We start from the raw sequence: 12033 nt of genomic DNA on the forward strand, positions 1-12033 counted from the left end.
AATCCCTTACATGCATGCTCTTCTTCTTCTTCTCCTCCTCCTCTTCTTCTTCCTCTTGTTCTTGTTCTTCTTGTTCTTCTTCTTCTTCTTCTTCTTCTTCTTCTTCTTCTCTCTCTCTCTCTCTCTCTCTCTCTCTCTCTTTCTATCTCTCTCTCTCTCTGTCTGTCTGTCTCTGTGGTGTGTTTGTCAATTTACCTCTCTATATATCTGTGAGTTTATCTCTGCCTATCATTCTCTGTCTCACTGTGTGTCTGGGTCACTCCCTATCTCCATCTATCTATCTATCTATCTATCTATCTATCTATCTATCTATCATTCTTTCTGTAGATTTATCTATTTCTCCTCTCCCCTTTCTCTTAAAAAGATATGGTGACATGTGAACCAGCACATCTGTAGAGTTTATGACCATGCTCAACATCCCACAATAGAATCATTCTCAACCACCTCTCCTGAGCTCTCTTCCCATCTCCTCTTTCCAGTTTTCCTTTATGAGACTCTAGAATTCTGCTCCAAATGAAATCAGATACATTGACATGAAAAGGAAGAGACTCTCTGAAGTGCCCCTTTGTACCAGGGCCTGTGCTGGGTACTGTAGATAAAAAAGAGAAGATACTAGCCACCTGTTCACACCCTGTGGAGCACTTATACTGCAGTCTAGAGAAGAATCAATTCCTAGGTTGCCCAGGGTATCAAAGGAAATACAGGAGTCAGTGCATAAAGACTTTTCTATCTGAATTTTTTGTGGAAAAGAAACACACATATACTTTCCTGATGGTTTCCTTTCTATATTCTCTTAAGATTTTTCTCTAAAGTTTTTCCTCTCATGATATTCCACAAAACCTTTCAGGCAATATAGGAGTTAGATTTAAAGGTCACATACCATTTCTTAAGTAAATTATTAAAATCAGAGTCGCCCTGACAACTGACATGCAGTAAATCTAAATAACTTGTCACGGAGCAAGGAAGAAGCATTTTTTTCTTCAGTTAGCTTCTTCATTGGTGGACTGTAACTTACAGCTGCAAAGAAAGGATCAGTCACATAATTACCTGTCGAGAGGTAATCTTATAAGGGATTTTAAAGGAGTCATAATCATAAAGTGCTGGAGAGTCAAAGAAAACAACAAAATTGGGTACTTAGAACCTATATGAGTGTATTTGCTGCTTCGCCCTTCTGCCCTGTATTCTCCCAGGAAGGGAAAAGCAATTTACACTGACTCATGACTAAGTAAGCATTTTGAACTAATATTCTGCAATCAGGAATTGTAAATATTGATTATCTCAGAATCAGAGAGTGCAGTGTTGCTTCTCTGCATTCTTTGAGTCAGTTATAAGTTTGTGGTTCGGGCTCAGATTACCATAAATCTGTCAATATTATGTCAATTGGCATTTAACAAGGCAATAGTGACGCTAAACCGTTTTAAATTTTAAAGTGTATTTTCTATCTTTTGTGTGTCTTTAAACCAAGAAAATAAAAATTTATAACTCTTTCTCAGGACTATGAAGTCAACTTATTTTCTGTATATAAAAAAATAGTTATTTGACTAAACTTTGAGTCTTCAGGGTAAAAGTCCATGTCAGAAAACTGAGGTTAGGAAAGTATGAGGAGAGTTAATCACTGTCCTAGGTTACCAGTCAGACCTAGCAAAAGATACCGCATACAGCATTTAGGTTGCTCTGGACTTTTAACCTTAGTTCAACAAATCAGAAGATTGGCTATATGTCTTTGTAGACAAGATTGCCTTTCTGGAAATAGTTTATCTTAAAAACCATTAACAATGCACCTGATCCAATCTAAAGCACTCTGAAGCTATTGCACAGCTGTTCTAGCGGTTGGGGAAAATTGAGTTATTAGGCATTGGTTATGTATCAATTTACATGCATTTTTATTCATTAAAACTCTTATAAGCTAACATTACTGATATCAATTAGACAATTCAGCCTAAGGAAGAGTATTCTTCAGGACAATCCAGAGATGTAAATGCCCAGTAAGTCAATATTTATTCATAAGATAAACACTGTGGTGCAGGGAAATTTACAATAGCATATGTGAATTTACAGACAGAGGCAAAAGATATTCCAGATTCTGTAGCCTTGTGACTTGGCCTAATGAGGTTTCGCTGTAGAGAATTTCCTTCTGGTAGGTTGGCAACTTAAATATTAACCATAATCTGCTGCTCCTTTGACCATGGCACCGACACAGCTAGACTGACTCAGAAACAGACACAAAATGAGAACACTGAATGCTATGATAAGGATGTAGATGAGGAACCACACAGGAAAGGATCCAGATCTTGGAACAAAGGAGCAGGTAGAAGCTGGTGAATCCTGGGATGGCATATTGAGTCCTGGTGCTCAGACAGATAGAAACCTACTCTGCCCTGTGAGGCTGTGCACGTCAGACCATGCGCACATGAATCACGTCTACCAAATATCTCTCTCCCTCAGGTCCAGGTGGACTCCAATCACTAATGCCAGTTGGCAGATATTCTTCTCCACTCTTGAGTTCACAGGAAGTCTGGAGGTGCTCGACCTAAGTGGAAATCCACTGAGCTACTGTGCAGTGCAGAGCCTCTGTAGGACACTGAGATGCCCTGGATGCCAACTAAGGACATTGTGGTGAGTCTGGCCTGGGTTCTTCCCTGAAGCAGAGATGGATGGCAGAAAGCAAAGGCAAAAGCTGGACCTACAGTGAGGCTTTCTTTTAATCACATATTCACCCTCTTGCCCACACCTGTAACAGAGGCCTAAATGTTATGATAAAGAAATGGAAAATGTATTCTATTCTTAGAGATCATGAAATACTGATATTCTCCAGGGACCCCCACTAACTATTGCTAACAACAGGCCCATGAGGGCTCCAGTGGAGCAAACATACCGAGGAAGTGGCTGCAGGGGAGCTGAAGAGCACAGAGGAGGAGGCTAAATGAAGCAGAGGGGAGAAAGCTCCAGTCAGGGAATGGCATCCCCACTTCCTCCTGCTCTCTTCCTTGTAACCAGCCTTCTGCTCTGTTTCTATGGACTCCATCTTTACTAAGATATCCCATAACAAGTGAGTCATATTCTTATTCTATGGCTGGTGAATGTCACTTCAGATGACTCTTGAAACACACTGGTGAGCTGTCCTGGGTCTCATGGAGGTCTGTCCTGGCCAGTCACAGCTGAGCTGTGGGTCTCAACCTGTGCTCCATGATTCTGCAGCTCAGCTGTGGGAAGCATGGGATTATCCGCCCAGAGGAGAAAAGGCACTAGAAAAGCTAAGCACTGCTAACACCGCATGCCAGGGCTCACAACGGGAAACAACAGCACAGTTCCCAAGAGCAGTGATCCCTGGAGAATCTGATGGTGAGCATCTCCCATGCAGGCTTGTCAACTGTGGCCTCACATCCAGCCACTGTGAGGACCTGGCCTCAGTACTCCCATGTAGCTCCAGCCTGACTGAGCTAGACCTGCAGCTGAATGACCTGGGAGACTGTGGTGTGAGGCAGCTATGTAAGGGCCTCAGGAATCCTGCCTGCAAACTCAGAATCCTGCGGTAAGTAAAACCCAGGATTTCCATTCTAGGCAGGGGCAAAAGAAGGGACATGAGGGAGTGAAGAATACGGGATTTGGAAAAGAAGTGGGAGGGGGAATGCATAGTCAGAGTGGCTCCTGACCAGCTGTGCCACTTATACCTGAGACCTGGGCAAGTCACCGTAGTCTATAAAATTCAGTTTCCTCATATATCAGGTGGAATACCCACTTCATGGATTCTGATGACATAAAGTGTACATATGTAGAAACAAATACCCGGTAGGTAGCTGGGCACTGTGCAGTCATATGTATTAGCAAGGCTGTTACCTTACCAGACTCCCTTGCCGTACTCCAGGAGAGTGATTCAATCATTTATCATTCATGAATACATATGTGCTTACATCCATATCAGGACCCTCTGTGCTAAGCACTTGTCCAGTACCTAGGGATACTATCACAAACACGCGTGGCTCTCTCCTGCTAAAGCTGTGTGGGAAGAGACAGATAAAGATCACCCACCAGCCCATGACACCATTGCCAAACTCTGCTGAACGCTATGGAGTCAACATATTGGGAGAATGTATTATTGTAAGAGAGCCTGCATTATTGGATGGCCCATGAGTGCTTTCCCTAGGCCTGATAAAGAAATAGGCTTTGGTTGGGCCAACCTGGAGACGGCAGTCTAGGCAAAGGAAGAGTTGGAGAAAGCTCTAGACCAGAATGTGGTTGAAGCCCTGGAGGGTCATGGGGTTTCACTACAGGAGCCTGAGGTGGTCCTCTGTCCAGAATGCCTATGGGGATATGGCCATGACCTCCATCTACTAGGAATGCTGCTAGCAACTTTGTGACCCTTTTTCAATATGAGTCCCCTCATCTATGTCCATGTTCCCTTCCCTGGGAGAGTCTATTTGCAGTGTGACTGACTTGTGGGAAGGGGTATAAAGGGCCAGCCCTCATTTCAGCTCTGGAAAGTTCCAAAGGTCCTCATCCTGGCTTCAGATCTCCCTGCATACTGCCCACGTTCCACTAGGACTTTGTCATGGACACATCTCTGTTTGTTAAGCCTGCTGTTCTCTTTCCTTTGTCCTGGATTTGGCTCAAGAATGAACTTAATAAAGCTTCTCACTTGCTCCATCTATAGACAACAGTGTCAAGGATCAGGGACCCTGAGGTTTCATAATTCTTTTGTGAATCCCAGGAAATATAGCTTCTTCTTGTGCTTGCAGGCTGGACCTGGCCCCTCTCAGTGACACAGTGATTATGGAGCTCAGGGCCCTGGAGGCAAAGAATCCACAACTGCTCATTTCCAGCACATGGTAAGGAGTGGACACAGAACTCCTGCTGGTCAACTCAGCCTCCATGTGGCTGGTCCATGACTGAGGTGGGACAAGTATCCTGAGGTGATGGGAAAGAGAAACAGAGTCAGGAAGAAACCAGGAACCACAGAAACCAATGTGAGGAAGGGTTCTGTATGGTGGGAAGTTTTCATTTAACTTTCAGCAAAAATATAATCAAATAACATGCCTACATAAATTCTTTGATCAGAAAAAAGAATGTGAAAGGTGAGTTAGAGGTGAGTCCTCTGGGCACAGGAAGTGTGACAATGGTAGGCACCAGTAAACCAAAACACTGGAACAAGGAAAAGAGAAACTACACTTTCAAAAGATACAGAAATTCTCAGGGAACAAAAGCCACCATAGGTATCACTGTCCCAATCCTAAAACTCAGACTCACACACAGGAGTGTATGAATGTCACACACACACACACACACACACACACACACACGCACACACACACACATTGCACTATGGGATTTAGAGCCTCAGGGCTGGAAAGTCATTTTCCACCCCCAGGGGCAGTGTTGAAGCCCCATGCTCTCGCAGTTTAGTCAATTTCAGTTCATGACCATGAATTCCTTCTGTGCTCAAGATCCCAGCTGCCATGCCACATGTGACAGGGAGGGTCTCTACATAGGATAGTGATCCATTCATTGAACAAACATTTGTGCAAGACCCGCTGTGCATCATTCACTGTTTGGGGATCTGAGGAAACAGGATAACAAGGCAGACACGTTCAACATTCATTATCTCAGTCCAGCAATGAGGGGATACTTGATTCCCCACTGTTCAAAGAAATTGTACTGGGAACCCTATGAGTACAGAAGTGGTCTGTCTGACTTCATCCAAAGCTGAGATGAGCTAAGGTGAGCTCTGAAAGATGAGAGTTGTGGGGTTGATAGGAGAAGAAGAAAGTTCCAGGAAGAAACATAGGATAGGGAAGCAAAGAGTGAGCAGTTCCAATGAGGGACAGAAACCACGTGTGGATACCATCAGCTCTGCCTCAACATCACCTGAGTCTTCCACAGAAATGCAGGTTCTCAGGCCAAACTCCATCCCTGCTGACTCAGAATCTCAGATGGGACAGCTTCCTTCAGGGAGCTTTCTGACTTAGCAGCCTGTCCAGGTGACACTTAAAAGCAAGGATTTGAGAGCCACTGGTCTAGATTTGAGCAGGAAAAGGTGACATAGGAAGGCCTGGAGGGAGATAGGGGCCACAGCAAGAACTATGAACCACCCTAAGAACCTTCTGCTACTCCCCAAAGGAAATAAGAGTTGTTTCACCACCTCGGTCATGATGGAGTATCCTCACCCTTTATTTATGCTCAGCTTCTATGTAGAAAATGAACTAGAAGGGACCAGATCAGAAGCAGGGACACCTGACAGAGGATGCTGCAGAGGATAGGAACCATGTTCACTCTATCCAGGGACAAGGGTGGAGTCTGTGGAGGGCGGGGGAGTTGTGAACAGAAAGTAGAGGGATTTAGAAGGTACTATCTAGGTGCTTAGCATTCAAGGTGAGTGATTGTTTGTTTGTTTTATGTGGCTATAACACAATGTCTGACACTGGTGCTTAACATGAAGAATTGAGATTATTTCTTCCAGTTCTGGATACAGGGAAGAGCCTGGGCATGGACCCTGCATCTAAAGAATCCTTTTTCCTGTTCCCTCTGATTGTGCAGCTGGGAGGGCTGAGAGTGAGAGACCAAGGTGGCTTTTGTGACAAGTCCTGTCAGGGCACAGGAGTCTACTCCTGTGATGATGTCATTAACCCCTCCATGACAGCAGAGCACTCGTGACCTCCTGGTGTCTTATCCTTCATCTTGTCACACTGTGACACTGGGGATTAACTTTCTAATGAATAAACACTGGGGAACACACTCAAAGCAAAGCAGTGGTTGAGATGATCCCTGTTCTAGCACCATGGATGCCTGGGAGGATGGAGACTTTATAGTGTTCTGGCCCAGAGAAAAATCATGGAACTGAGTTCAAATTCAGATGAGATGGATTTTATGTTGGGATATTGTGTACACAGCCCTGGTTTTCATGGTTTCTCCTGACATCTGAGGGAAAGAACATATCTATATGCAGGAAACCACGTGTGATGATCCCTACTAAGAACCCGGAAGGAAAAGGAATAGGTAACAGAGTGACCTCATTCAAGCAACAGAGACCACAATCAGGTACGTGAAGGGTTCAGACCCAGAGCTTCATGATTACCAAATGAAGGAGCATCTGTGGGAGGATGGCATCATTCCTTTCTTTATTTTTTTAGAATTTAATACACAAGTACTATATTTACATCATTTCCAGCCCTAATTCTGTCTGCTTCAACAATTCCTGTTCCCCACCAACAAAGTCTCTCTCAAATTCATGAGCTGTTCTTATGTATTATTGTTTATTACACGTGTATTTACACATGTATGCATATGTATATATAAGTACAACTTGATGAATCCATTTAGTGTTGGTCATTTGTATGTTTTAGGTTGACCACTTGAAACTAAATAGCCTTTTAGGAAACTATTCCTTAAGAAGACTGATTTTATCCCTCTCCTACCAGCTATTAATTGCTTGTAGGGTTTCTTTTATTAAACTATCTTTTCTCATTTTACATGCCAAAATTCATTTCCCACTCCCTCCCCTCCTCCTTCTCCCTGCACCTTCCCCCTCCTACTCCCCATTCCACCCTCCATCCACTCCTCAGAGAGGATAAGCCTTCCCATAAGAAGTCAACAAAATCTAGCACATTGCTTTGAGGCAGGACCAAGGCCCTTCCCACTATATCTAGGCTGAGCAAGGTATCCCTCCAGGGAGAATGGGTTCCAAAGAGTCAGAACACTCAGTAGAAATAAATCCTAGTCTCACTGCCAGTGGCCCCACAGTCTGCCCCAGCCATACAACTGTTACCCACATTCAGAGGGTCTATGCTGGTTCCTTTGCTGTAAGGCCTTAGTTGGAAGGCTTATTATTAGCTCAGGTAAGTTACGTAAGAGGATATCCTCATCAGGGTCTTGATCTCTTTGCTCATATTCTCAATTCTCCTTCTTTTCGACTGGATTTTGGGAGCTCAGCCCAATGCTCTGATGTGATTCATTGCATCTACTTCCATCTATTGCTGGATGTAGGTTCTATGATGACATTTAAGATAGTCATCAGTCTGACTACAGGGCAAGGCCAGTTCAGGCACCCTCTCCACAATTGGTTGGGGACTTAGCTGGGATCATCCTTATAAATTCTTGGGACTTTCTCTAGTGCAAGGACTGTTCATAGCAGAATTATTCATAATAGTAAGAACCTGGAATTAACCTTCAACTTAAGAATTGATAAAGAAAATGTGGTACATTTAAACAGTGGGGAACTACTCAGAGGTTAAAAGAATAAAAAAACAGTGACCTCTTGAAATTTGCATGCAAGTGGATGGAACTAGAAAAACTGCCCTGAGTGAGGTAACCCAGACCCAGAAAGATGAACAAGGTGTGTAACCACTCATAGGTATTTACTAGCTGTAAAGCAAAGGATACGAACCTATAGTTTAAGACCCCAGAGAAGCTAAGTAACAAGAAGAACCCTAAGAGAAACATACATAAGTTCTCCCTGGGAAGGGGAAATAGACAAAATTGGGAGCATGGTGTGTGGGGAAAAGGGAAAGTAGAAGGGGAGTTGGAGGGGAGAAAGGGAGCAGGAAGGAGAGCTAGAAAAAAAAAAGGGATGATCAAGATGGGGGAGGGACAGAGACAGAGAACAAGGAAAGAGACATCTTGATTGAGGGAGCCATTATGGGGCTAGCAAGAATGCTTATAGATTTTCATTTAGGAGTGGGGCTTTATGAGATCTCCCCCATCCACATTAGCCTGTCAGCTAGTTCTGTCACTGTGAAGATCTTGTTGAGGCAGAGATATTGCTGAGATTTCATTGGTGGATTGTCCCAGTCATATACAAAACAAAAACAAAAACAAATTATCTGCAACAAATGCTGTGAAGGTAGTCGTCATTTGTATTCCTGTCTTTGAGATGGAATCGTACAGGCTCTCCAATAAGAGCAGCACCGTTTGCAAGACATTCCACACTTAGAAACCAGAGGGAATACTGTTTGCTTCTTTCCCAGACTTTGTGGGCTGCTGATGCCCCATTCTCAAGTCTGTGACTTGCATTCAGCTCTATACCAGAGCTCTGTGTCTCATTCCTAGCTGCTATGGCCTGGGAGTCATCTCCCTATCCCTGCTCACCATATTATGAGCTATCTTCTTTTATTTTTTATCATACCACGTGAGACATACTAGAAAAATCAACACTTATGGACCAGTAAGAAAGAAACAATGCAGCTGGCATGGAGGCAGGTATTATGGTGGAATAGTTGCTTAAGAAGCACAGCGGAAAGACACACACACACACACATATATAGTTTATTATAAATAATGTATATTAATGTATTCAATTATATGTAAATGAAAAGCATGCAGGTAGCCTGATGAGCAGTGATAAAATCTTCAGGCATGCCTCCTGCTAATACCTAGGCGAGAGAACCTGGAAAAGAGTTCAGTCATGGTCCAGCACTGGGAGAAGCTGGGGAGATGAGACTGACCTCTGTCTGGCCTTTTCTAGAGGAATGGTGTTCATCATTTACACCACTAATGACCTTTTACCCATCTTCCCCTGCCTCTCCAGATCACAGACTCATGGAAGCACAGGATACTGAAGATGACTTCTGGGGCCCTACAGGACCTGTGGCTACACAGGTGATTGACAGAGAGAGGAATCTGTACAGGTGAGTGAGCTCTGCCTAGAAAAAGGTGACTTTCCCAATACACTTTCCACACTTTAAAAACTATTTACATTCCTCCTTTCTCATCACTGTCACAGTAGAGTGAGTCCAGGACATGAGATTTTACCACATACATTTCCCTATCTCTATGCCTCCATCTTAGTTCAGACAGGACCTCGTCTTCCATGACCAGCACACCATTACCACATCAACAGAGCTGTCCTGAATCCTTCATTCCGTCTACACGGTCTGTTCTCAACTTTGCTCATTATCTGAAATGTGGACTGGTTGTTTTATTCATGGTGTAAGCAGCATCCCTGCGATCATTATATTTGGTTTCTTCAGTTTCTTAGATTTCCCTCCAACTCCTGCTTACTAACAACCACTGTGTGCCAAAACCCACTGGGACCTAAGAACATGAGGATGCGTACTGCAGCCCTGACCTCTGAGAATTATAGTCTCATGAGTGATGAGTGACTATACCCACAGTCACGGTATCCCACATAACCTGGATCCTCCTCCGACATTGTCACAGTCACTGTCTCCGCTAGAGAAACTGTCACTTTAACTTGCTCCCACAGAAGCTAACACCTATTCACCCACCAGTCACCAGGCAGGAAGAAAATCTCTGAAGATCTTGGTAAAGCATTGTTTCAGGGCCAAGGATTTACCACTAATAATTGCAGATAGACTCTTATTTTAGGGAAATATATTCTTAAGGAATATAAACACTAGAATATGATGGAAGATGTACCTTAGTGGTAGAGCCCTTGCCTAGTGTGCACAAAGTCCTACATTGAGCCCCAGAACTACACACACACACACACACACACACACACACCACTTTCATCACCACCACCACCATCATCATCATCATCATCATCATCATCACAGGACTAGCTAACTGCTCCAGGTCTGTGTCACCTGTAGGTTTACTCTAGAACACTCAGTACTCTCAGGTCTAGAAGATGGTGTTGTCATTACCCCTGTTAACAGATGAAGAAACAGTTTGGGGGTTAAATGACTTCTTTACTCAGGGATCACCTACAGACCACAGAGGAAACAGAACTCAGAGTCATCTGGCTTAAGTCTGTTGTGTCCCCAACCCTTCACCTGGTCTGCATCCTGCAGGTGAACAGAGCTGGTGTTCACTGGTGTCTGCCTTTCCCTCTTCTAGAGTTCAGTTCCCTGTAGCTGGTTACTACCACTGTGCCAACATAGGACTCCACTTTGTGGTAACAAGGGAAGCAACCATCGAAATTGGATTCTGTGCCTGGAGCCAACACCTGGACAAGACTCCCTTGCAGGACAGTCACATGGTGGCTGGGCCTCTGTTTGACATCAAGGCTGAGCAGGGAGCTGTGGCTGCTGTGTACCTCCCTCACTTTGTGGATCTCCAAGGTAACCAAGGGAAGGATAGGGAGTAGGGTGGAGGCCAGGCAGTGATGGTGCATGACTTTGATCCAAGCGTTCAGGAGGTAGAAACAGACAGATCTCTATTAGGCCGAGGCTAGTTTGGTCTGCAAAGTGAGTTCCAGGACAGCCAGGGCTACAGAAAAAACCCTGTCTCAAAAAAGGAGTAGGGTGGTGGAAATGGAGGACTTGAGAGGTCATATAGGACAGTGTAGGGTGTTGGGTGATGAGGAAAGGTCTATGCCTTCCTTAGCACGGCAGAGCAGGTTGTGAACACCGACACTGAGATGTTTTGTCATCCCTTTGTCTATGATGTATTTTCTTTGAAGCACGTGTCTCCAAGCCTTATACTTTATTTTATATTAACTAAATGAGACCCTGAGTGGAAAGTGATATTCTCAGTAGCTATATTAACTGGTGATTAATAAGCGCTCCTTACACAGCATATCTCACAAGAGTCCAGCAGGAAACAGAATAAATTGAACAATGTGAAGACATTGTTGGAAAGAAAAATAACAAGGATCATAAGGTACCCAAGGTTTACCAACACTCCACTACATTGCTACAGGTGGGGAGAAAATGATGTCTTCAGATTTCATTTGAGAACTGGAGCCACAGAATAATGGTGTCCTAAGGAAAGAGGGGAACTCATGAATTGTCCCAACCTCAGTCATCACCAAAGATTCCTTCAAAAGATAAATATAAGATTTCCTGTGTAAGGTCTCCTGATGGAAACCTTTACTACAGATCTCTTGAGGTTGAGACAAGAGAATTTGGAATGCAAGAGGAAATTAGACTATACAGCCAGACTCTGCTTAAGGAAGGAAAACACAACATCAAGGAACCTGGTGTTGTACGAGTGGCTACTGAGGTCAGTTACTTCTTTGACTACAAGGAGCACAGGAATAAGTCCACCATAGACACTAGGAGAATCCAGCACACAGCAGAAGATGTTCTTGTTATAAAGGTGATGAGCAGCCACAAGAGGGGAGACCCAACAGCTAAA

General features: G+C 43.9%; 1 protein-coding gene across 1 annotated transcript in view; it reads left to right on the top strand.

The window, feature by feature from the left end:
• Positions 1-12033, top strand: part of LOC142831596 (NACHT, LRR and PYD domains-containing protein 1a-like) — a 74271-nt gene that overhangs the window by 11940 nt on the left and 50298 nt on the right. The window contains exons 2-7 of the mRNA XM_075941810.1: positions 2446-2616; positions 3362-3532; positions 4737-4826; positions 6941-7032; positions 9518-9617; positions 10792-11015. Coding sequence (XP_075797925.1) covers positions 2446-2616; positions 3362-3532; positions 4737-4826; positions 6941-7032; positions 9518-9617; positions 10792-11015 — 848 coding nt within the window. The remainder of the gene's footprint in view (positions 1-2445; positions 2617-3361; positions 3533-4736; positions 4827-6940; positions 7033-9517; positions 9618-10791; positions 11016-12033) is intronic.

Source organism: Microtus pennsylvanicus, chromosome 11 (genome assembly GCF_037038515.1).
Source record: "Microtus pennsylvanicus isolate mMicPen1 chromosome 11, mMicPen1.hap1, whole genome shotgun sequence".
In the NCBI taxonomy this organism is placed as follows: domain Eukaryota; kingdom Metazoa; phylum Chordata; class Mammalia; order Rodentia; family Cricetidae; genus Microtus; species Microtus pennsylvanicus.